This window comes from Mobula hypostoma, chromosome 14 (assembly GCF_963921235.1).
Source record: "Mobula hypostoma chromosome 14, sMobHyp1.1, whole genome shotgun sequence".
NCBI classification, from domain to species: Eukaryota; Metazoa; Chordata; class Chondrichthyes; order Myliobatiformes; family Myliobatidae; genus Mobula; species Mobula hypostoma.
The window spans coordinates 48,305,597-48,332,371 of NC_086110.1; the positions used below are offsets into that span (position 1 = coordinate 48,305,597).

At 38.1% G+C, this 26,775-nt stretch overlaps 1 protein-coding gene across 2 annotated transcripts in view; it reads left to right on the plus strand.

Moving 5' to 3' along the window:
* The window catches only part of dhx38 (DEAH (Asp-Glu-Ala-His) box polypeptide 38), a 97,039-nt gene that overhangs the window by 7,492 nt on the left and 62,772 nt on the right, over positions 1-26,775 (plus strand). Inside the window, exons 2-11 of one of the 2 annotated variants that reach the window (XM_063067107.1) lie at positions 4,368-4,752; positions 5,978-6,168; positions 7,161-7,310; positions 10,976-11,150; positions 12,239-12,375; positions 13,594-13,670; positions 20,961-21,116; positions 22,364-22,525; positions 22,915-23,022; positions 26,148-26,260. In XM_063067107.1, the coding sequence (XP_062923177.1) occupies positions 4,433-4,752; positions 5,978-6,168; positions 7,161-7,310; positions 10,976-11,150; positions 12,239-12,375; positions 13,594-13,670; positions 20,961-21,116; positions 22,364-22,525; positions 22,915-23,022; positions 26,148-26,260 (1,589 nt within the window). In that variant the 5' untranslated portion in view covers positions 4,368-4,432. The remainder of the gene's footprint in view (positions 1-4,367; positions 4,753-5,977; positions 6,169-7,160; positions 7,311-10,975; positions 11,151-12,238; positions 12,376-13,593; positions 13,671-20,960; positions 21,117-22,363; positions 22,526-22,914; positions 23,023-26,147; positions 26,261-26,775) is intronic. The other variant, XM_063067109.1, reaches the window with a different exon arrangement.

Genomic DNA, 26,775 nt, shown 5'->3' on the forward strand with positions numbered 1-26,775 from the left:
GGTTGATAAAGAGCATCCTGATGAATGCATCTTGGATGTTCCAAGGTTGAGTGAAGAGCCAATGAAATGGCATTCTCTGTGGACCTGTTGTGCTGGTAGGCAAATTGGAGCTGATCCAAGACACTTCTCAGGCAGGAGTTGAAATGTTTCATCAACTTGTCAAAACACTTTATCACTATGGATGTAAGTGCTAGTGGGCGATGGTTATTGAGGTAGGTGACATGTTCTTCCTAGTCACCGGGATAATTGAAGCCTCCTTGAAGCAGATGAGTAGCACCTCAGCCTGCTGAAGTGAGAGGTTAAAGATCTGAGTGAACACTCCAGCCTGTTGATCAGAACAGGTTTTTAGTACTCAGCCAGGTACCCCATCTGGGCCGGGTGCTTGCTGTGCCTTCACACTCCTGAAGGATGCTCTCACATCAGCCTCAGAGTCGAAAAATCACAGGAGGCTGTGGGAGTTTGTGATGGTTCCTCCGTGAATTCCTTTTTAGAGTCATACAGCTGAGAAACAGGCCATTCAGCCCACCTAGTCTATGCTGATCTTCAAGCATCCACATACACTAATCAGACATTAATCATCTCCTTGTACAAAGTAAATTTAATATCCAAGAACATACATGCCACCATATACAAGCGTGAGATTTGTTTTCTTGTGGCATACTCAGTAAATGTATGCCTGTATTCCATAAACTCTTCCCAGATTTTTCCACCCACCATGCTCAAAGGACAATTTACAGCTTCTGGTTATTAATGTGTTGATCAGTATTGTCTTTGAGATAGCAGAGATAAGTCACACAGGCAAAAGCAGAACCTGCACATTCTGCACAGACAGTATGGGAGGTGAGGATTGAACTTGAGTTACTGGAGCTTATCTGAATGCTCTGCCTACATCACGCTGATAGCATGTGGCAGTGAAATTTACCTGACATTTTCTTTATGACTGCCTTTCAGGGTTTAACCAAATAATTTGATTGTACTTTTAATTAGTTTTACAGTTATTACTGAGGCTATGCCCACACTGCACCGGATAATTTTGAAAACAAAGCTTTTTCTCTTTGTTTTGACCTTCTGTCCACACTGAAGCGGCGTTTTCAGCCCCGGAATACGGAGACTTTCAGAAACGGTCTCCAGAGTGAATAAGTCTGAAAACACCTAACATTCGTTGCAGTGTGTACGGGGTAACTGGAGCTTTTTAAAACCGCTGTCATGACGTGCCGGAACAGATGGCGACAGCGCGGCATTTCATTGTTTTCTACTTATTCTTATTACTACTTTATTGTCGCCAAACAATTGATACCAGAGCGTACAATCATCACAACGAACAACAAACAACACAAAGAGTCCTGACGAAGGGTCTCGGCCTGAAACGTCGACTGTACCTCTTCCTAGAGATGCTGCCTGGCCTGCTGCGTTCACCAGCAACTTTGATGTGTGTTGCTTCAATCATCACAGCGATATTTGATTCTGCGCTTCGCAGAACCTAACAATTTCAGAACAGACGGCAACGAGACTGAAGCCAGAAGAGTTAGAAATGTACACACCAAATACTTTGACCCATAGCTTACTGAATAAATAAGTATACTCACTTAGCCCTGTTTTCTGTCCTTGCTTGTATGAAGATGGTTTACCTATTTATGCAAGTACTTCTCTGATAATAGATGTGTAACAGCCTAATGTAACATTGTATGGAAATACAAGATAACACTGATGCAGACATGTTTTATACATTTAATAAGGTGCTTTATTAATGCAACAGAGTTAGTCAGCTTTTCAATGTTCCTCGTCAGCTGGGTCATACTGTCCGTGAACTCCCTGTCAGTTGCCTCCATACGCTCCAGTATTTGTTTTTTTTTAGTTTTAAGTCCTCCTGCGCGAGAGCCAAGAACAATTCCTTTTAAGTTTTTCTACTCTGTAACTGGACAAACGCGCACCAAGTATATCGTTTGGTCTTCGCTTGTTTTCTGTGTGTCCTGCGCATGCCCAGTAGGAGGAGATTCGCCCAAATATCTGTCTAATGTGGGCAGGGATATTTTGAAAAACGCTTAGTATGGACACCTGTCATTTTTACTCGAAACCGGCGTTTTCAAAATTATCCGGTGTAGTGTGGACGTAGCCTCAGTCTTCTGGTTTAAAATAGGTCATGTGAAAAACGTTACTTTAAGCTATACAAAGAAAATGCATACAAAGTGCTAGATCATTGATGTTTCAAATGATCCCATTTTCATCCCATTCTCTGTGCACAATTACTGTATTGACTTGTTGCACCTTATCTAATGATATAATTTTTGTCTGGCTTGTTGGTCGTAGTTAATCTAAGGAGCAAAAATGCAATAACACAGTTATAGTGCAGCACAGAAAGGTTACTTTATCATTGTCTCAGTTCTGCAGCATTCTTCTCGGGTAATTACAAAAACAGGAAGAACGTAACATATAATATATGGTTTATGTTTTATCCACATCACCTTTTAAACATTAAATTGTTCTAAATGCATTAACTCCAGCATCCCAAATGACCTCAAACTACTGCAGTTCACTTACTGTCAAAACAGATCTACACCAGACATAACCTCCGTGGCCCTACATTCGTCTCTGGAGCATCAAGACAGGAAAGACCACCTGTATTCACAACATGATGCTCACCAGTTTTTATCTACACACTGTAGGAAGCAACTATCCAGATCCATCATGGCAATGATCTGCCCATAAACTGCAGAGAGTAAGGGACACAACTTACCACAACTTAGCATATCACGGAAGTCACCCTACCCTCCATGGACCATGTCTGTACTTCATGCTGCCTTGGTAAAGCAGTCAGTATCAATCAAAGATCCCCCCTATACATTTGCCCATTCCCCCCTCCCATCAAGCGAGTTACAAAAGTCTGAAAGTGTTTATCACAGGCTCAAGTACAACTTCTATTCTGCTGTTATGAATCTACTGAATGCTTCCTTAGTATGATAAGATGGACGCTTGACGTCACAATCAGCCTCATTTTAACCTTGCACTTCCTGTTTACCTGCTCTGCACTTACTCTGTGCTGTAGCATTTTACTCTGCACTCTGATTTTACCTTGCATTACCTCAATGTATTATGTAATGAGTTGATCTGTATGAATGGTATGCAAGGCAAGTTTTTAACGAATTTAGCAATTTATTTACCAAATTAAAAATCAAGGAGGTTAAAATTTGACCCATTGCTTTCTAGCTTATATCTCTTGAAATTTTCATCTGGATAATATTTAAATATAAAGAGAATTTCTGACTCTAAGATCGTGAATTCTAGACTCTTATTACTTGTATGTTGTAATTTTTTTTCAACTTTGCATTAATCTTTTTAATTGACCTGAAGTTTTCAGACTTGATCTGTCGATTTTCCCTTAGTCATTGTATTCTGTGCAAGGGGAAATTGCGTAGGCTTACAACAATTTTGATTGCTTTATTTAATTCTCAATTGTTCAAAGAAAACCATGTGGCCTAGCTATAATTATTAATTCCTAGCAATATCATTGCATTCATTCTGGTACAATTACACCTTCCAGTGATCCGATGACCATCACTGGGCTCAGATCTCTGGCTGTAATTTCTGTCAGATTTTATACACTTATAGCTTGACTTCTACTGTTGCATTCTATATCACATAACAATATATTTGATATACTGAAATTGTTGAGAAATGTTCAACAAACATACAAATTCTGAACTGCTAAAATGATTTTTGAGGGTCATAAGTTTATAAAGGAACCTTAATTTTCTCCTGCCTATATTTTATGGCTGAGTTTTATTTGTTGTGTGTACATCAAAATATACAGTGAAAATGTCATTTGCATCAATGACCAACACAGCCCGAGGACGTGCTGAGAACAGCCTGCAAGTGTTGCCACACTTCTGACGCAAACATGCCCACAACTTACCAACCCTAGCCTGTATGTCTTTTCAGAATGTGGGAGGAAACCGGAGCACTCTGAGAAAACCCACGTGGTCATGGGGAAAATCTACAAGCTCCTTATAGGCAGCAGTGGGAATTGAACCCTGATTGCAGATTGCTGGTGCTGTAAAGCGTTACATTAACTGCTAATGTTTTGTATCATAAAATGTGTCAAGTTTAATAAAGGGAAGCTTTGATGACCTTACACCTGAATAAAAGGTTAGATTACTGGCAAACATGTGATCTTCTGTACATCTGCATTTAGATACACTCCAAAATATAGGATAACCCATTTTACTGATTAATGAATCAGTGCAGTTATCATCTCTAAGCATGCAGTGTTGAAGTTTTAATAGTAGTTGTGCTCATGTAGAATAAAAGCAGCAATCTTGTAACTAATTTTGTGTATCTATGCATTAATGATCTTTATAATCTGTTTTTAGAGGCCTTTAATTGAATCCCATCAAGACGAGACCATAGTGGATTTTACGTGTTGTTACTTTCCGGCATGAATGATGATGATGCCATTCATAGGTTGGAGGGCTGTGACCCTGGCAGTCAGATTGGGGGATTGATAATAAAAAAGAAGAGTGCCACCGTTGATCAGCATATCTTCCGTGCCCCAGCACCAAAGACCTCATTACTGGGGCTTGATAAATTGGCTGCCCAGAAGAGAAAAGAGCGGGAAGAGAAAGAAGAAAAAGAAGAAAAGGAGGAAAAGAAGAAATCCAAAGTGTCATCATACAAAGATTGGGAAGAGGGAAAGGAAGACTTTGCCCCTGTTGATGACAGTGATAGCAAAGCTGGCAAAGCTGGTAAAAAGGAGAGGTAAGACTCTTCAGTTACATATAATACAATTAATGTTCACAATATTGTTTTGTTTTCTGCTTCATTATATGTCCACATTTACACAAAGCATCTGTCCTTCCGATTTTGAGCATGGTAACGTAACACAATTGATATGTGGTCTGGAATAAGAAGATGTGAAATTTTCAGAATGCTTGAAGAAACCTTGATAGCATATTGCCTTTCAGAATCAATGGAGTACATATGAGTTCCTTGAAAGTGGCAACATAATGAGACCAGATGGTGAAGATGTCGTGTGGCTTGCTTGTCTTCATTGGCTGATGTGTTGAGTGCAAGAGTTAGAATGCCAGTTGTACAGTGTTGGTTAGGCCGCACTTTTGTGTTCCACTGTAGTCGTCGATTTACAGGGAAGATGTGATTAAGCTAGAGAGGGTGCAGAAGAGGATGTTGCTTGGATTAAATGGCTTTAGTTATAAGGAGAGATTGGATAAACTTGGTCTCTTTTCCCTGGAGCAATGGAAACGAAAGCGAATGACAGAAATGTATAAAATTATGAGAAGTTAGGTAAGAGTAGATAGCCTGAGCCTGTTTCCCACAGCAGGTAAACCCAAGAGCATAGTGTAAAAGGGAGGAAGCTCAAAAGGATTGAGGGGTAATTTTTTTCATATGTGGAGTAGTTAGTATTTGGAATGAGCTGCCAGAGGAGATGATGGAGGCAAGAACAGTAACAATGCTGTACAACTCTATGACAAGTTTGAAAGGTGTTGAATCCAGTGCATGTAGTTTAGCAAACTGTTGTGTTCTTTTTAGCTTTTTCATTTGCAGGTCTGACCACCTTCATACTTCGCACCCTTAAAACCTTTGTCAATTTCCACATGTATTGCAGAAGCCCCTATTGCCTCAGTGTCTCTGGCATTTAGGACCAGGACAACTTCATATGGCATGTGTACAGTTGCTAACTATTATGTGTGAGTAGTTTATTGCTGGTACCTAGTTCTGGTTTAACTTAATAAGTGGATTGTGCTTAATCTTTAGCATAAATATAAACAAAATTTTCCAAAACTTACTGCCAAAATTAATGCATAATAGCTGGGTATTTGTTGGCAGAAAAATTGAGTCCAAATCCTGTCTCAACTTCAAAATTTGGCTAGAATAATTGTATGGTTATTATTTAAGTTAATTTTAAATAGAAATTGTTGCAGTGTACTCGCGTGAGCATTGTCAAAAAGTGAACTTTTTCATGTAGATATTATCGTACTTCTGGTGCGGAGACACCCTCACACACAGGTGGGGTTAGTGAAGAATTCAAGGAAAGGCATCGACAAAGAGAGCGGGATCGCAGAGAACATGGAGTTTATGCTTCTTCAAAAGGCAATGATAAGGAAAAGAAAAGGGATCGAAGTAGGGACCATGATAGAGAATCAAGGAGGGACAGAGGTAAACTTTTAACTTTTTATTGGTGTTGTGAGTACATTTGTCATGGTGGATTAAATTTTCGGCATCATTTTACCTAATTTTGCTGCTACCATTTAGGGACTTTGATAACATTTATGTTAACCTATCTCTCAACTTAAGTGCTTAAAAACTGGATATAGCCATTTGTCCCCTCTTGACTGCACAGTCACTCAGAAAGGTGATGGTTGACTGTCTACCTCGATACCCAGTAGCATTAATGGGACTGGACGAAGTCAACTTGCTCTTATGAACAGGTTTAACTGGTAGGATGGATGAGGGAAACTATTGACTTTCAGGAGGCTCTTTAAAGTCCAACATAAGTGGTGAATGTGCAAAATTAAACAAGATGGGATTGGGGTGATATGCTGGTATGGACTGAGAATATTTAAGTTAAGTAGCAAGTACCATTTTATTTTTTCAATTCGATTATATTGAAGTTTATGAATTCCTCTCATTTCAAAGTGTCTTAATTCAGCTAATCATATGGACTGTGATCTAATCATAAACAAGAAAAAATCTATAGGTGCTGGAAATCCAAGCAACACACACAAAATGCTGGAGGAACTCAGCAGGCTAGGTATCATCTATGGAAAAGAGTAAAGTCGATGTTCGGGTTGAGACAGGATGGTCTTGGCCCATAACATCGACTGCACTCTTTTCTATAGATGCTGCCTGGCCTGCTGAGTTCCTCCAGCATTTTGTGTGTGTTGCTTGGACTATGTTCTAACTTTGCTGTTATACAATGTTGTTTAATTCTGAATGTTGGATGTTCCATTTCATCAATCAGTCCAATAAGTGATGTACTGTAGTATATTGGATTTGGAGATGATTTATAATCAGTTGCTTCAACCATTTGTGAGCCTTTGCTACTTTGTTACCTCTGCAAAATACAAGTTTCATAAGTAGTTTGGTTTTATATGGGGAAAAAATGTGATATAGTTTCATCCAGGTAACATTTGTTTTGTTCTTTCTAGATGATCGCGAGTGCAGCAGGTCCAATTCCTCTAGACTAAAGGACAAAGATAGGTCAGAGCGAAGTGAGAGGGGTTATAGAGACAGCTGCTCTGATCGAGGCAGAAGCAGCAGAAGGGATGAACCAGACACGCCCAGGCACAGATTGAAAGGTGAGCAATATTCAGAATGAAAGATGTGTCTCAGTTTTATATGGAAGTGAGTGCAGTTTTCATGCAGTGCGAGTATCGTTGAACAGATGACCTGTTTCTTGAGATTCCATGTTCTTATGAGAGTGGCTAGGAAAAGAGACATTAGTGATGATTCATGTAATTAATGTCTGATTTTACTGCCATATTCACAGATCACAGAATGGTTACACCATCAAAGGAGACCATTTGGCTTATTGAGTTCATTCTGGCTGTATGTAGGAGTAATACAGTTGGTTCCACTTTCCTGCTATTTCTTCATAGCTGTGCAAATGCTTTCCCTTCAGATACTTTTGAACATTACAGTTAAATCTGCCTCTAATACTGCCCCTGGAAGTGCATTCCAGACCCTAATCAGTGAATATGTAAGTCAAAAATTTTTCAATCATGTCAACTTGGTTTCTTCTGCCTGTCACCCTCTTTCTATCTCTGAAGGGCGTTGGCCCTTCTGTCAATTAGCTTATTTATTTTTTTTCTTCCTGTTTCGTCTATACCTTTCAAGGCTTTTAAATACCTCATTAAATTCCCTTAAAATTTATTCTATTCCAATTAGAACAAGCTCCACTTTTGTAGATAACTGAAATCTCCCGAAATGAGTGCAATATTCCAGTTGTGGCCAATCCAATGTTTTAATAATGGTGAAAACTGAAGACTCAAGTTTAATGCAAATTTAACTTAATTATTTTCAGATTTTGCCCTCTGGGAATAAATCCTTTTAAATGACCTTATTCGACAGGATGATTAATATATTTTCACATCGAGATCTTTTGCTACTTTACTCTGATTTTCCAAATAATCTATTATTCTTAACAAATATAAAAGCTCTCAAATATCCATGTGAAGTTGATTTGCCTGTTCTCCAGATTTGTTTATTTCTATTTTCTATTGTCAATAATGCGAAGTATTGACGCAAAAAGAATTTAAGTATGTAGTAAGGGTAGGTCAGTAAGCCTTGAGCCTGATCGCTATTTATTTTATGTAACATTGATGTCAATTCCATTTTCTTTCCTGCTACACTAAATCTGTTATTTTCTTCACACCTAAAAACCTGTCTTGGGCCTTGTATATCTTTAATGACTTGAGTTCTGCATTTCTCTGTAGTTGAGAATTTTAATGTTTCATGACTTCTTTAGGTAAATAGTTTCCTGGTATCTCAGTATTAATTGGCTAGCTCTTTATCCTTACACTGTGTATCCCAGTTCAAGGTTCAGATTATTCCTTTGTTTTGATGTTTACCACCTCCAATTTAGATATTGCATTTTTGACTCTTAAGGTCTGCCTTTTAATTCCAGGTGATTGACCTTTCCAGTCTATTATGTACTGCCTTATCCTAAGGTAGATTATTATATCCTAAGTAAATTATTTATATTACAATACCATTGTATGCTATCACCAAGGGGGGAAATTTAATAACATTGAATAATGACTATCTCTTTGAAATCCTAATTGTTGCTATGAGATCTACATTTTCTCTTTCTCTAATATTTTTCCTAACATAGAAGTTAAGCTAACTTACCTAGGGTTGAGGGGGTTTGCACTCCAGGAAGAGAATGAATAAACTTGCCCCTTGTTCACTGGAGTTTTGCAAAAAATTTGAGAGATGATCTTGTTTTGTCATAAAAGGTTGTGAGAAAAATTGGAAGGTAAATTAGGTGGCAAAGGTGTGATGGATGCCATGGTAGTGTGGCAATTAGTGCAACATTATTACAGCCTAGGGTGTCGGAGCTTGGAGTTCAATTCTGATGTCATCCTTCCTTTGCAAAGCGTGGGTTTTCTCTGGGTCCTCTGGTTTCCTCCCACAGTCCAAAGATGTACTAGTCAATAGGTTAATTGGTCATTGTAAATTCTCCTGTGATTAGGTTAGGGTTAAATTGGAGGTACGGCTTGAAGGGCCTGTAAATAAAATATGAGACGAGCAGTTTGCCATTTAGGATTGAACTAATGAGATAAAGGTTTGTAAGTGTGTGAAATTCTCTAACTCGCAAACTGTGGTAGACTCTCAGTCATTGAATGTATTGAAGGCTGAAATCAGTGATATACTACTAAAACTCTCATGCTGTGTCTGTCTGTTTGTTTGTGAACTGCAAATAGTGTAAACGGTGTATTACAGTGGCACTTTTTTTGGCTATGTCGAATTAAAATGTGCTAACTTACAGAATGCAGGCAAAGTTTAGGGTTATATATTCGTATAAAATTGCTCATTCACCAAAATGAACAGGCTCCCTTTTAACCCGAGACCTAATTGGCCATAATGGAAATCGGGATGCGACAGCCCGACACATGCGCATGGCCAGTCTCACAGCGACACCTACCGGAGCAAAAGGGCAGGGCAGCTCTATTTCGCAGGGTCACATTCTGCTATTCACCACCATCAGCATGTGCAGGATTGGGACAGATCTAACTGCCACCCATCAATAAGTGATAATTAAATCTTATTGTAATGACATACTTCGAGACACCCATAAGACCCTTTGCTGCAGTCAAAGGACAGCGGTGACTATATCACGTCCATTTAGGAGAGCGCCAACCACATCATCAAGAATAATCAGCATCCTTTGGTGTTACTGCTTCGTATCTTCCATCCAGCATCAGGGTTAAAAAAAAAGGTCAGCCTAATTATGCTGTGTGGAAAGGGACGGGGGACATTATGGTCAAAAGATGACGCCAAATGTTGTCAGGAAGCGGCAAGGAAAGGGAGAGAACAAGAATCTGATGAGGCCAGGGCTGCACGACTCCAGGATCAGAGACAAACAACAAACAACAGAAGAGATGAAGAGACGGGGGATGAAAGGGCTGCACGTCTCCAGAATGACAACGAGAGGCACAGGGTGGCAGATAAACCAGAAATAATGCCATCAAAAATGTTGTTCGTTAAATGAGGAGCAGCTATATATGCTTTGCTATGTGTTGTTCTTCTTTAATAAACTGAGGTTTTCTCCTTCAGTTTCCAAAGCAAAGCGATACCAATAGCATTCAGGAAAATTTAATGTTCATTCTGGTCACATCAGACTGCACTACCCTTCTGTCAAAGGGTGCCCCAACAGGTCACCCCGTTGTTTAGTCAGTGATATATTTGGGCAAAGATTATCAGATGATATGGGGATGAAGTTAGAAAGTGGATTTGAAGCACAGGATTAGTCATGATCTTGTTAACTGGAAAATATGAATTGAAGGGCCTTTTAGTTTACTTTTGCTTAATAATGTTCTTAGTTCCCTGGATGTATTCCAGTGACTTTCTTAAATATTGAGAAATCTTTAGTTTTGCAGCAGACTGCTAGCTCTGCTCTCTTTCTAATATATTAATGGTGCCTCCTGTATTTTAGATTAACTTAACATCTGTGGACATAAGGGCTCTAGTTCAGGGATTTTACCTTCTGCATTCGAATAGTTCATTTAACAGTTTTTCTTTTGCTTTGGGGGAGAAAAGGAAAATAGAGGAAAATTGTTAAACATTTTCATATTTACCACCAGCATTGCCAAAGCTACAATAAGCTCTTTGGCTCCAGCTCTTTCATCTAGAAGATATGGAAAGAGTGAATGTGAGCAGAGGATACTTTGGTGGCTTAGACTAAAATGAAACAGGCCTGATTTTAATGTTTTGTGTCACTTGAAATTGCCTTGTTTTATAGATGCTCTTACTCCTTCCCGATCTAGCTGGGATGATGATGACAGTGGGTATGGAAGTTATTCACATCGATCTCAGTGGGAATCTCCATCTCCTACTCCCTCACAAAGGGATTTGGATAAAAGTGAAAGAAGTTATCGAAGTTCAGGTCGGGACACAGATAGGCGTGATAAGGAAAGGTATGTAAAAAAGAAAGCTACTTTTAAGTGTAAGTTCTAATACTATGATTCTGCTGCTGTTTCAGCTTTCCAGAAGGACCTCTTGGGTGATGGGGAGAGCGGGAGGGGCGGTGGTGGGGAGATACTACTGTTTATGACTGGTGCTGTTGATAAAGCATCTGACACTGGTAATGACTGCAGCAATGATTTACTGTTGAGGAACTAACAATTTAAATAGTTATATCAATGATAGTAAACACATCCCTATGGGTAGATGAGGCAAATAGACCAGCAATATTTGAGCCTGTGTACATCGTGTGTTTTGCGAACTGATCTCAAATCCAACTCATATAGTAACTATTTATCTAACTCATTGTTAATTGGTGAAGTTGGAGTGTAGCTTAATACAAAATCTATATAAGATGTTTTTATTGAATTTTATTAATATTATAGTCGTATTCAGTGACCTGTGTTCATTTCCACTGCTATCAGTAAGGAGTTTGTACGTTCTCTTTGTGACCGCATGGGTTTCCAACGGGTGCTCTGGTTTCCTCCCATATTCTAAAGTTGTACGGGTTAGTACGTTAATTGGGCAGATGGGTGCAACTGGGCAGCGCTGGCTCATTTGGCTGTTAGGGAGTAGGAAGTACAATGGAAGGATCACACAAATACACATTGGATCTTTGGGAGGAATTGCATGTACAGTAGCTTTGGATTCCTCAATGCAGTATTTATTGTATGATACCTTGGCGTAGGTGTAAACATGGGTATGGTGAAAGATATTTATTGTAAACTATTTGAGATAGTGTAGATTATGCTTATCTGTGACATACAAAAATTTAATGATTTAAAGATGCTTGTTGGTTACTTCTTGGAGCTAAAAAGACTCACATTGTTAGAGACTTGCTGCAATATCTATATCTAGTATAATGCTTATATATTAATTAATCAAATAATTACAATGCCTAACAAATCAAAAATACAATGTTTTGTATATATATGCCATCCTTAGACTTTATTATGTAGTTTAGAAGCTTACTGCCTTGTCAGATAAAAATTTTAGCTAAGTAGTTGAATGTGAAGAAAAAATATTGAGTAATTGGATTCAGATGTCTTAATTGGTTCAGATCTAGAAGGAACCATTATGAAGAGGATACACCCTTACCGACGCCATCATATAAATACAATGAATGGGCTGATGACAGAAGACATCTGGGAGCAACACCTCGACTTTCTAAAGGCAAAGGTATATTTCCAGGAGTTTGTCTGGTTATTGAAATAGTTATTTTAAAAGCTTATTAATTTTTCACAGACTTTTAGCTGTGTTGGAACTAGGTCTCAGTAATGGAGATCTTTACCTTGATGGCTTTAGAACACACCACAATAGGAGTAGGGATAGGCCATTAGGCCCTTCAAGCCATTTAATATGATTGTGGCTGATCTATGCTGGCCTCAACTTGTTTGCCATTTCTCAATACCCCTTTTCTTTGATCTATCAAATACTTTAAATACTCATTGTGGATGGTTAAAATGCCAGAGATTCACTACCCTCTGCAAAAAGATATTCCTTCGTGCCTCAGTTTTAAATGAACAGTCCCTTGTAATTTTGTCCCCTTGTCCAAGACTTTCCTGCTGGTGGAAACTCTCTCACCCCTCATTCTTCTAAGCTCAAGGAAACTGATCCAAACTATTTATTTCTGAAGGCTGGTCAACCAAGAGACTTAACTGAGTCACAGAGTCATACAGCACAAACAGTCCCTTTAGCCTACCTCGTACGTGCTGACCATCAAGTATCATCTATTATTTGTCCATTTGCCAGCAGTTAGTCTTTTTTGCCTTGTTATCAAGTACTAATCTAGATATTAAGCATGTGAGAGTTTCTGCCTCCACCACCCTCTCAGATAGTACATTCCAAACTTCAAACACTTCCAGGTTAAAAGAAAATGATTGAATGTTCTGTAATCTCTTGCTCTTTACATTAAAGCAGCCCCTTGATTATAGACACCTCTATTATAGGGAGAAGTTTACTACTGTCTATGCCTTACATAATTTTATACACCTTTGTGTGTCCCTATCAGCTTTCTTCACACCAAGAAAATAAAGCCAGTCACTCCTCATACTTGAAACACTCTGTCCAACGTAACATTCTGGTGAGTCCTCGGCACCCTCTTCAGAGCAGTAACATCCCTTGTGAGGTGACAAAGATAAACTATCATAAAAATTGAATTTCTCAATGGAAAAATGAAGGCAGATATTAAGTTCAACAGACAACCAAATTAGTGATCTGAAATGCTTCCTTATCAAGATACAGAATTTTGTGCAGAGCATGCAGAAAATTTGAGAAAATATGAATTGGAAGTTTAATATAATCAACTAATGGCTAAAAAAAAAAATCCCTGCCTTGCAACTTTGATTGTTGTTTTGCTGTGTTAGATTAAACTGTAAATATCTTAAATCAATTTAGGTAGAAGGGAAGAAAGTAAAGATGGCATTTATTTTGAGAATGAAGATGAGCAAAGGCAGTGGGAAGAAGATCAAAGGGTAAGGTTCATTTTTAATTTAAAATAAAAACTTGCACAAAATATTGAGCACTTGTTTATTTTTTAATTTCTGTGCTGGATGACTTTTCTATCTGCCACTTATGCTCTTTGTATGATGAGAGAAAGTATCTTTTGCTACATGGTATATAGAATCACTGGCAAAGTATTTTTTTTATTGTCCATACCTAATTGTTCTTTAGAAAATGACGTTAAGGCAGGCAGCTTTGTTGTGGATGATCTTGAATAATGCTGGACTTGGACATGTGCAGATACTCCTGACTTTGCTTTCCAGAGGCTTTTCCAGAGGAAAGGCTTTGTAGAGTCAGGAGGTGAGTCGTTTACAATCAGATAGCATTTCTGATGCTTTTATAGCATCAATATTTATGTGGCCTGTCCAACTAATTTCCTAGTTAGTGGTGATAGGATGGTGACAGTGTAGATCTTGGCAAAGGTAATACCATTGAAAATTTAACTCTGGATAGTTGGATTTTCTTGTTAGAAATGAATATTGTCCAGCACTCATATTGTGTAAATGCTTACTGCCGTTTATTCATTACATGTTTGAAGATGGTCAAGGGTCTTATACTGCATTTAGAAACAGGGTGCTTCATTTTAAAAAAGTCAAATGCAGCATAGTGCAGTACAGCCTAGTCTCAGGATCACCATGTCTGCACCAACTATAATGCCATTGTAACTAATATGAACTGCCTGCATGTGACCACGTGTCAACCCAAATGTTAAACATTGCTATTGTATCTGCTTCTGCCGTCTCCCTTAGCAGCATGATCCAGGCACCTAACACACTCTGTGTATAAAACATTGCTGAAGATAGCTTGTGAGATGGGAAGGAACTCAGAACAATGCTCATACGGATTTCAATAAACATAATTTTGAATTCCTTAGCTTTGCCTTAGGCACCCAAGTTGTTGGTTGAAAATAGGACTGTTCTTGGATTCTATGAACAACTTCAGTGATGAGTGATTGATCTGTGACCTCAGTATAATTTTTCTGCTTGGTTTTCATGCCCTTGATTCTCTCTATAGTCCCAAATTCTATTTCAGCCTTAAATTATGCTTAATATCTCAACATCCACAATTCTTAGGTTTGAACATTTTAAAAAGAAATCACAATTTTCTGGGAATAGCAGTTCCTCCTCATTTCATTCTTATGTGGTTGATCCCATTTCCTGACAATTTGTTCTTCAAGTTCAAGACACTCTTGCTAGAGGAAACCTCTTTCAGCATCTACCCTGGCGTTTTGCAATGTTTCAAAAAGGCTGCTTCTTTATTGCAAACAATAGAGCAGGGGTTCCCAACCTTTTTTATGCCATGGACCCCTATTATTAACTGAGGGCTCTGTGGACCCCAGGTTGGGAACCTCTGTGCTAGAGAATATCCAATGCAATCTTAATCCCATGCAGTTCCGTAAATATGTGTCTATTGCCTTTAATGCATGTATATCTGTCCTTGAATATGGACACCAAAACTATGCACAGTTGAGATATCACCACTGCCCTGTAGAGTTGAAGCAAGACTGTTCTATTCCCCCTACAATGAAGGTCAGAATTTGTCATTTTGGCATTGGAGGCAAGCAAGTCATTGCTTTTGTTTTTCTTGCACAGGGATATACAAATCTCTTTGAACACTTAAGATACTATAGTCATGCACAATTTGAGTTATATTTTTTATTATTCTTCCCATACGGAACCGCCTCAAATTTCACACATGCTCAATTTGTCTTTTATACTTTCTGTTCCATTTCTAATTTAAAATCATAGAAATACAGCACAGAATTCTCTCTCCATTTTCACCAACTCACATTAGATCCTACCATTCGGATAGACACGGGGTAATTTTCAGTGGCCAATTTTCCTATTAACTTGTGCATCTTTGGAATGTGGGAGGAAACCAGTGCACCTGGGGCAGACTCATCACAGAGACAATGTGAATTTGGTTTCCCATCTACCATTGCATTGTCAGCAAACTTATTTGATCAGCTTTTACTTGTCCACCAGACTTCAAGACTGCATGTAGGACAACAGAGTTTTGATCTAACTAGTGGATTGTGCAACTACTTGTGCTGTTTAGTGTGCATGTAAGAGTCAGTACTGGAACTTCAGCTTAGTACTTAGTCATTATGCAAGCCTTGTCTTGTTCTCAGGATGCCCTTTTGTATCAGCTTTGGTTCTCTGGCTTAATAAGAATGGTAGTCTCAGGGATATATTGGTCCTTAAGGTTGTAGATTGTGACAAGTGTGTTAGGATTACCCACAATGTCCCATATTTCCAGATGCGAATTGCTACTTAATAATTGCTTTGATCTGAACACAGTGGTAGTGCTACACAACACTATGGAGGGTATCCTTTCTGTGAAGATGGGAATTTGTCTTCTCAAGTCAAGAAGAGATGGACTTACAAAAGGTAGATTGGGAATACATTCAATTAGGATTGTTCTTTGCATTGATTGATTTATTACCTACCACATACAAAGCCGGGCATCCATGTCCTTTATGACTAGGCCAAATCAGTTAGTAATAACGTTCATGAGCAACTTTCAATGATGGGCATTTAACAACCATGGTATATCCCTGGTATATCCAGGGAATTTGACATATGCATTTGAGATATTGGCTATAAGATATCAATACGATAGCCATGGGGGATTTCAATATGCTGGTGGATTGGGCAAATCAGATTGGTTTTGGATTCTAAGAGAGGGACTTTGTAGAATGCCTATGTGATGGATTTTTCGAGCAGCTTGTGATTGAGCCCACTAGGGGAAAGGCAATTCTGGATTGGGTGTTGTGTAATGAGCCAGATTTGATTCAGGTACTTAAGGTACAGGAACCCTTGGGAGGCAGAGATCATAATATGATGGAATTCACCCTGCAGCTTGAGAGGGAGAAGATAAAGTCAGATGTATCAGTATTACAGTGGAGTAAAGGGAATTGCAGAGGCATGAGAGAGGAGCTGACCAAAGTTGATTGAAAGGGGACACTAGTAGGGATGATGGCAGAACAGCAATGGGTGGAGTTTCTGGGGGAAATTTGGAAGGTGCAGGATGGATAGATCCCAGAGATGAAGTAAAATTCTAAAAGGAGGATGAGGCAACATCAGCTGACAAGGGAAGTAAATACTGCATAAAAGGAAAAGAGAGGGCATATAATGTTGCAAAAAAGTTGGAGGATTGGGAAGGTTTTAAAAACCCACAGAAGACAACTAAAAAAAACATAAGGAGAGAAAAGATGAAGTATGACGATAATCTAGCCGAAAACATCAAAGAGAATGTCAAATGTTTTTATCAGAATATGAAGAGTAAAGAGAGATGAGAGTGGATATTGGACCGCTGGAAAATGATGCCGGAGAGATAGTAATGGGGGCCAAAGAAATGGCAGATGAACTTAATAAATTGCTTCAGTCTTCACTGTGGAAGACTCTATTAATATGTTGGAAGTTCACGAGTGTCAGGGGCAGAAATGAGTGCAATTGCTATAACAAGGGAGAAGGTGCTTCAGAGGCTAAAAGGTCTGAAGGTAGATAAGTAACCTGGACTACACCCGAGGGTTCTGAAAGAGGTAGCTGAATAGATTGTGGAAGCATTAGTAATGATCTTTCAAGAATACTAGAATGACCATACACTTCCCTACACTATATTCTGTCTACCATTCTGGAATGGTTCTGGAGGACTGAAAAATTGCAAATGTCACTTCAGTGTTTAAGAAGGGAGGAAGGCAGAAGAAAAGAAATGATGGCTAAATAACGTGACTTTAGTAGATGGGAAGATGTTTTTAAGGATGAGGTTTCAGTGTACTTGGAGGTGCTTGATAAAGCAGGCCAAAGTCAGCATAGTTTCCTTAAGTGGATATCTTGCCTGACAAATCTATTGTAATTCTTTGAAGAAACAACAGGCAGGATAGACAAACGAGAGTCAGTTGATGTTATTTATTTGGATTTTCAGAAGGCCTTTAACAAGGTGCTGCACATGAGACTGCTTAACAAGATTAAAATCCATAGAAAGATACCAGTATGGATGGTAGATTGGCTGATTGGCTGGAGACAGAGTGAGAATAAAGGAAGCCTTTTTTGGTTGGTTGCTGGTGACAAATGGTGATCTGCAGGGATTGCTGTTGGGCTGTTATGTGTCAACAATTTGGATGACAGAATTAATGGCTTTGTGCCCAAGTTTGCAGATGATACGAAGATCATGATACAAATCTGCAGAAGGTTGTAAATCTAGTCAGCTCCATCTTGGGTACTAGCCTACAAAGTACCCAGGACATCTTTAGGGAACGGTGTCTCAGAAAGGCACTGTATTATTAAGGACCTCCAGCACTCAGGGCATGCCCTTTTCTCACTGTTACCATCAGGTGGGAGGTACAGAAGCCTGAAGGCACACATGCCGGTGATAATAAACCTGATTCTGATTCTGATTCTGAGATGGGTGGAGGGTCAGGTACCGTTGAGGAAGTTGGATGTCTGCAGAAGGACAACAACAGATTGGGAGAATGACAAAGAAGTCTGAAGAATGGGCAAAGAAGTTCCAAAGAATGGGTAAAGATGGAGTATAGTGTAGTGGTCATGCACTTTGATAGAAGAAGTAAAGTTCAAAGTTCAAGTTTAATTGCCATTCAACCAGACAAGAATACCCATGAATATAGCCAAATTAAACAGCATTATTCGCAGACCAAGGTGCAAAACATATTACTAACAGTCGCACACAGCACAAGGCACATATAGCACATATAAGATAACAGTAAAGTACAGTCATACAAAATAAAATATAGTCCAGGACCCTGTGTCTTTGAATGTTGGGAGTGGTCTGCAGCCAAACAATAATACAGCTTGTTGTCTTCTAATTGACCACTGGGTGGCAGCACAGACTCTAGTTTGGATGCCGCACCATACCGCCTTTGACGGAGTGCACCAACTTCACTGCCTCTCATGTGCAACTCTAAACAGGCAACACCGCAGCTTGAGACTTAGTGCTCACTATGACTGAGGCTACGCAGCTCTCCCGTCATCTGCCAATAAATCAGTGACTCAGACTTGCATCATTCTATGTTAACAATGTCCAACAGGGTCTTGCAGTCATAAGAAAAGCAACTAAGACAATCACTTGCTGTTAGAGCCCCCACAGCTTTCATGCACCGACTACTCCTGCCTCTCTGATGCAGGTAGCAGCACAATCCACACCAAGTCCAACTCCTTCAGTTTCTCTGCCAATGAGCAACTCAGTGATGGGGTAGACCTGCAATACCTTAAGTTCTTAATGTCCAACAGGGTTTTGTGATCGTAAAATATATGTTTAAAAAGGACAATAACATCTTGGGTTGATTCTGTAGAAGCCACTGCAATTCAACACATCGCCATCTTATGGTAAGTTAAAGGTGTAGACTATTTTCTAAACAGAGAGAAAATTAAAAAATCAGAGATGCAAAGGGACTTGGGAGTCCTTGTGCAGGAGTCTCTAAACTTGCAGGTTGAGTCTGTGATAAGGAAGACAAATGCAATGTTAGCATTCATTTCGAGAGGACTAGAATATAAGAGCAAAGATGTGTTTTTGAGGCTTTATAAGGCATTGGTCAGACCACACAGGCTCCTTATCTAAGTAAAGATGTGCTAGCATCGGAGGAGGTTTACTAGAATGAATCTGGGAATGAAAGGGTTAACGTATAAGGAGCATTTGATGATTTTGAGCCTGTTTCACTGAAGTTTAGAAGAATGAGGATGGATCTAATTGAATCCTATCAAATATTGAAAGGCCTAGACAGAGTGGATGTGGAGAGGGCATTTCCTATGGTGGGGGAGTCTTGGATCAGAGGGCACGACCTCAAGATAGAGAGTAGTCTATTTTAAATAGAGATGAAAAGGAATTTCTTTAGCCAGAGGGTGGTGAATCTGTGCCGTTCATTGCCATGGATGGCTGTGATGGCCCAGCCATTGAGCATATTTAAAGCAGATATTGATAGGTTCTTGGTTAATCAGGGCATCAAAGGTTATTGGGAGAGAGCAGGAGAATGGGGTTGTGAGGGATAATAGATCTGCAATGATAGAATAAAAGAGCAGACTCGATGGGCCAAGTGGCCCAATTCTGCTTCTCTTATAGTCTAATACATATGTAAAACAATTGATTGACTAGTCCATGGGACAGCTCTCCCATTTTAAACACCAGTTGCTAACTGTTTTTACTGGGGCCCTTGCAAGATCAATGCATAAAAATATATGCCATGAATCCAAAGAAAATACTATGGATGCTGGAAATCTGAAATCAAAATCACAAAATCTAGGAAGCGCTCAACAGATCAGTCTGTATAATTTGCTGCATTTTGGGTTAATCCCCTTTCATTGTGCTGTAATTTTTTTCTCAATGGAAAGAGAGGAGTTTTAAACAAAGTATATCTGAAAATTACTTGGTAAAATTAGGTATGTAGAATTATTTTAAATTATGGACTTAAGAAAGAATTGCCTATGTATGATACATCCTCAAGATAGCCCGAGTCTCTCACTGAGAACATTGTATTTTTAAGTTTCACACAATTATAATTGAAGTAAATAACCTACTGAATATTTTGGTCAGCAATGTCACACAAAGAAAAAAGCAGTTGTGGGTTGCTTTTGGATAGGATACTTCTTTTGAATAATGCCAGAGATTTCTTCAAGACGGGCAATTAGAAAGGTTTAGAAAGACAACACTGTGATCATGCAGGTCTGATAAAGTAAATATTTAGTAATCTGCTCTCCAATTGTTCAATGATTCAGCTTCTGACTTAGTGGCACCCCTTTACCTTGCTCACTTTAAACATGTGGGGTTTATTGTGAAAATTTATAATACTGCTGCACAGCATCTTAAAAAAAGAAGTGAATTAAGTATGATTGTGAGTAATATTCACCAGTCTGAAAAATCAAAGCCTGATGCCAGATTCTCAGAGCTTTAATGCCACTTAAATTATGTTCTTAGTGGATTTGAATGCAAGATCAAGTGTAGTATAACTGTAGGAACCCAAAAAAACTGGCAGTGGACATATAATTATTGGTGCATTATAAATTGCCAAGTCTTTCTGGAAAGTTTTTCAAATGTGATTTTCCATTGGTAATTTTGCATATTTTGATCATAGTCCACCTGTGGTTGTGAAGTTTAAAGCAACACAATTTGCATTTACAGAAATTATAGACCATTTACAGAATCCTTTTAAAAGATTGGGGATGAGTAGATGATTGGGAAGGTGCATAATTTTCAGTTTTATTTGACAAATGATCTTAATATTGTTCTATGTATGTTTGAAATTTCCGTAGCAAGCAGATAGAGATTGGTACATGATGGATGAAGGACATGATGACTTCCATAATCCTCTGGCATACACTTCAGAAGAATATGTGAGGAAACGGGAACAATTACTGCAAAAACAGACGCAGAAGAGAATATCTGCTCAGAGAAGACAAATTAATGAGGTACAGATAATATTTTAATTTATCTATCACCCTAGTTTGTTGAAAGCATCTAGAAAAAAAATCATACAATGTATAAATGTCCTAATCCAGGAGATTTCTAGAATATGCCATTTTAAGATGCATAAAACAACCAAAAACTCGCTTAAGATTATATTTTAAGAATCCCATTGGTATTAACATGTGACGTTAGCTGAATTCTCTGTTTGCTTTGCTTTAGAATTCACATTTGTGAAAAATTATAGATAATCACCAGGAACATGTAAAATATTTGGACAACTGCTTCCCATTTTCTTTCACATTTCATTTAAGTACAATCGATTCTGGTTATTGGGCCATCGTTTATTCAGGGCAGTTGCTAACTTTGGATAACAAGTTGATTGAGAAAAAAAATTAATCGAGAAAATAGCCGGGATTACATTAGTTTATTTGGGACATTATGCCACTTAATTGAGGCAGGAGACTGTTGCTGAGCAGCTTCTAACAAGTGTCAGTCATGTTCACTTGTGTGGTTGGACACTGCACTGTGCTTGGAGCGGACAGTTTTTAAACAGTGTCTATTGAGTGTGTTGTGTTCAAAAAGCAGTGATAGTTGGCAAGAAAAAAGCAGTAAGACAATTTGGAACTGTTTTGTTCATCATGGTTTCAAGCATTTAGGCTTGGAGATGCCAGAAAAGGCCAGAGGTAAAAATGAAATGGTTTCACTACTTCAATAAGTTAGGGACTACGAAGAACTTGAAGGTACCGACAATCGTCTTGAATTTTACAATGAAAACGAATGTTTGGAGTGTGACTGCAGTCCATTATCTGCACTAAGTATCTGTACTGATTTTGTTCATCTGCAGTCAATCAAAAGAACATTGCAGCATACTCTGGATGAATTCCTTGATAACTATTAGGAACTAATACACAATTTCATAGTCTTGCAGAGGTATTGGTGGTGTTCTAATTTGTTCTGTATTTCATGTAAATATATAAATTGTTACCCAGTTAGTTTATCTTTTTTGTACCTTTTTAACTACTCCATGAAACTTTGGTTAACGAGAACAGCCACTTAATTGGACCAAAATGTACTGGTCCTGATTAACCGGAATCTATTGCAAGTTTGGTTCCTACTTAGGTTGAGATATATTTTGTAAACAAGAATAGTAGTTTGCACCTTTACATTTAATTACATTAGCCTGTTATTGTACTGATGACTTAAGATCATGTCAGAATTTAATTCCTGTTGTCAAATTGCTGTTTTGCAGGATAATGAACGATGGGAAACAAATAGAATGTTAACCAGTGGTGTGGTTCAGCGTCTAGAAGTGGATGAAGATTTTGAGGAGGACAATGCAACGAGAGTTCATTTATTGGTGCACAATTTAGTGCCACCCTTCTTGGATGGACGGATTGTCTTTACCAAACAGGTAAGTCTGATTTGAAGTTAGATTGAGTAGACAAAGCTGTATTCTCCAGGATTCAGATACTTGCAAAATCCTACATAGTTTGACAACTTGGATTATGTTTCCACTGGCTACAGAGTCTAGAAATAGAGGTCACCATGTTAGAATTTTGGACTGAGAGAAAAAAAACCTCTTCAACCATAGGGTGATGAATTTTTGGAATTATGAGTTGTCAGCCATTGATTTTATTCTAAGCAGAGCAATTGATTTCTGGATATGAGGAAATCCAGAGATGTTAGTATCATGGAGGAAAATGGCAGAGCAGCCATGAACTTGATGAATGGTAAAGCAGGCTTGAAGGATCAAATGGTCTACTTGTGTTCCTAATTCATATTCTGTTTTTTTTTGTGCAGCCTGAGCCAGTGATTCCAGTAAAAGATGCTACATCAGATATGGCAATAATCTCTCGAAAAGGAAGCCAGCTAGTGCGTAGACACCGTGAGCAGAAGGAGCGCAAAAAGGTAAATGGATCAAAACAATGTTTTGTAATTTTAATTGCAGGGATGACTTGTTACAAGGTGAGAGGAATGGATTCTTTCAAAATGTGTAATTTGAATGAGAGCATAAAGTTTGTACTTAAGAAACCTTTTGACTAGAGAGCATTTTCACTGATTCAAGATTTGAAACCAATGTTTCTCCTCGAATTATTAAATAAATATTCTCCGGTATTAACTCGTGAATGTCTTATAGTTGTATGGCACTCTTTGACAAACACAATGTGACTTATTTACTTCTGATTACTGTATACATTTTATATACATTATCTCTAGATTCAATTTAGAATAATGCTATGATGCACAATAGGCCTACCGTTCTGGTATAGCTGTCCAAGGGTTTACCATTGAATATATTACTTTTTTACACTAGAGTGTTGAATTATTTCACTCGTCATGGGATTTACCACCTTTATAAATTTATGTAAAAACAGCAGGTTTATACTGTTGTTTTATGATCATAGTTGAACCTTTATGTTTCAATTTTCCCTCATCACAAAATGCTATTTATGAAGATTGATTAATGAAGAATTGATTTTCAGGACCAGGTGAAGACCAGTTACACTCTACCCTTGCTATAGCAAGAATGGAAGGGTGAAATTGATGAGGTCCGTTGACTGTTATAAGAGGGCAAACTAATTAAGAATATAGGGAAATATTCAGAAGAACCTGAGTGTAAAATGCTGCCATTTGGAACAGATATGTCAGTGATGGAGGAACTAGGAGATTGGAATGCAGTCTTTAGAGGAGTGGGTTAGGAGGACATGAAATATAAACTTGATAGGTTTAGATTTGCAATGTGTTTAAGATTAACTTATTCTTTGTGATGGGGACAGGTATTAGAAAGAGAAGTGAAGAGTCCAAGGTGAACCTTGTTCAGATAAGAACGGGTTAGAAAGTAGCAGCTAAAAGTTTTGGATTCCTTAATGAGTGTAGAAAACAGCACTGACAGAGTCATCAATATACTAGAAAAATTATGTAAGGGAGCGGTACATGAATAGAACTAAAACCTTGAGTTTTCCACATAACTGATAAAAAGACTGGTGTTGCTTGGACTTAAGTTAGTTTGTGGCTGTGTCTTTCTCTGGATCAATACTTCCAGCACTTTCCTGCAGTACACTAAATTGCAAGAAGTAGAAGTAAATTCATGTGAAAGTAATGTAGATAAGTTCCTCAGTGATGGGAAGAGTGAGGTAAAAGAGCATGTTTTGCATCTCCTGAAACTGCAGGGATAGGTGCATCCATCCAGGCATTACTTTGAGATTTATAATCAATGCAATGATGAGTGATAACTTTTGAAATACCTTGGCTGTGAATACTTAACAATAACAAGCAATTTTACTTGACATCTGTAGCATTCAATTCAATGATCTTTGTTTTGTTTAAAAACATTCACATCTTTTCTGTTTACTCCAGCTAAGGATTTGTTTGGAAAGCAGCACCACCTGTTTCATCAGCATTATTGATTTACTCTGCAGTCAGATCATGTTCAATAATAGTCTTAGAAATGCCTCTGCTTCTTTTGGATTTGTGATGTTCATCAGCGGCATCTACTGTACAAATCCAAGCTGAATCTCGCAACAAGTGAACCATTCCTATGGAAAGGCACATGGTTGCTTGATATTCATTTTTCATTTTTTCATATTTTCATATAGAGTCCCTTGGCTTTTTTTCCACCAGTGCTATCACCGAGCTGTCCTCCAATCTCTTAAGAAAAACAGTCAGATAAACACGATCAAGCAATCATTAATTTTTACCTTATGCATTGGATAGTGCTTTTCAATGGTTTTATCTCTCTTTGGGTTCAGGAAGAATTCTTTAATCTTTGTGATTTAATGTTATAAATTATTGAGGATCCAATGTTGAATTCTTTACAAGTTTATTAGGATCTTCACTTTTTCTAGTCTTTTACCAATATCCGTTTTCTGTTTCAACATTAGTACAACACAATTCCACTCTGTACCTCTGTTGGGTGTACATTTATCTGATATGGTACATAAAAGGGAGAAACATAGTAGAGTAAATTAAACTATTTAAATGCTTGATGGACTGAAGGTAAGCTTCCGTGCTGTTGGCTGATGGGAGCACTTGAACAAAATTGCAATGGAACACAGTGTTAAGTTGACATAATTTTTGATAAAGGTTTTATGAATTTGCCTGGAACGTTTTTCTGATTGCATGACAATTCTGGATGCAAAAATAATAGATAAAAACAAATTTACACCATCTGACAAAGTCAGAATTCAGAGTAAATCTTGGTAAATGGGTAAGAAAAAGAACAGGATAATGGAATATACAGTAAGTAATAATGTGCAAAGGCAGAAAATAACTACACTTAATGGAAATTAAGCCTAACTGTTTTAAATTCTATTAAAACATTTAAAAGAATTGGATTCAGTAAAAACTAAAAGTTGAAGCTATAGTGGACATAAAAGGAACAACAGACTTGCTTGCTAAGTAGTTTTTAGTGGCTACTTTCACTGTGGAAGAAGAGGACAGGAAAAAAAAACAAAATGAAGTCTTTGTGAACTTTCAGAAGCCACTTCACGGCAATTTGTTTGGAAGATGAACGAAAGAAGTACTTATTGATGGGATAATAAGCATCTGCATTTCTTAAGGATCATTACTGGAAACTTGAACATTTTGCCAAGGATGTTCATATTTGGATTCAAATCCAGTCAGTTTGGGTTGATATATTCCTTGGATAAAATTAAAGTTGTGTCATCTTCTAGCCATTGGTGAGACATTGCAGCCGAGTTACTCCTAAGGGACTTCCTAAGCAGAGATGAGCAATAAGCATTTCTCATGTTCACTAACTGTTTTTCATAGCCATCGGAGGGTGAACTTTTGCAACTTAGTCAGCGTTAAGTAGCAGAATTTTCAAACTATAATGTAATATTGCTGAAATTGAAGTACAAAATATTTACTCATATATTTATAATATATATTGCTTTTAATTTGGCAAATGAGATATATGGATTATTGAGTGAATAAAGGTACTTAATGGAATATGTTTTGCTCTGATGGAAGGTGCAACAATATATTGATCGGGCTCAAGTTTTAATATATTAATGCAGATGTTCCTTTCTTAGGCTCAGCATAAACATTGGGAACTTGCTGGAACTAAGCTGGGAGACATTATGGGCATAAAACAAGTGGACGAGAAAGATAAAGATGTAGAAGAAGATGGGAACGTGGATTACAGGTACATACAACTGTTGTTCCTTTTCATGCCTTCTGGCACATTGGGTGGCATTTTTTTCTATTTCCATAGCACTTGACTGATTTTTTTTTACAAGGCTGAGTTGCTAACTTGACCCAGCACGGATGGTAAGTATGCAAGGAGCTTGCCGGATTTGAACTTGGGACCATTGGCCTCAACATCTGGTTCTGATGCTGCTACACCACTGGCTGTCACATACAATTTTAATGTTTTAAAATTTCTTTAATTTTTGCCTTTTTCTTCCCAAATAATAACTTTCATATGTGTAACCTTTTACTTGGTAAAACAAAATGGCTGCCAGACAGTAGCAGGAAAACAAGTTGGGAGAGACTATGATGTATGAAAAAAGTAAGTTCTCGATGGTAGGTAGAATAAACAGGGTTGTACAATTTAAAGCAAGAGTTGTGTTAATTTAAATATGATAAGATCATAAGATATAGGAGTAGAATTAGGCCATTTGGCCCATCGAGTCTGCTCTACCATTTCATCATGGGTGA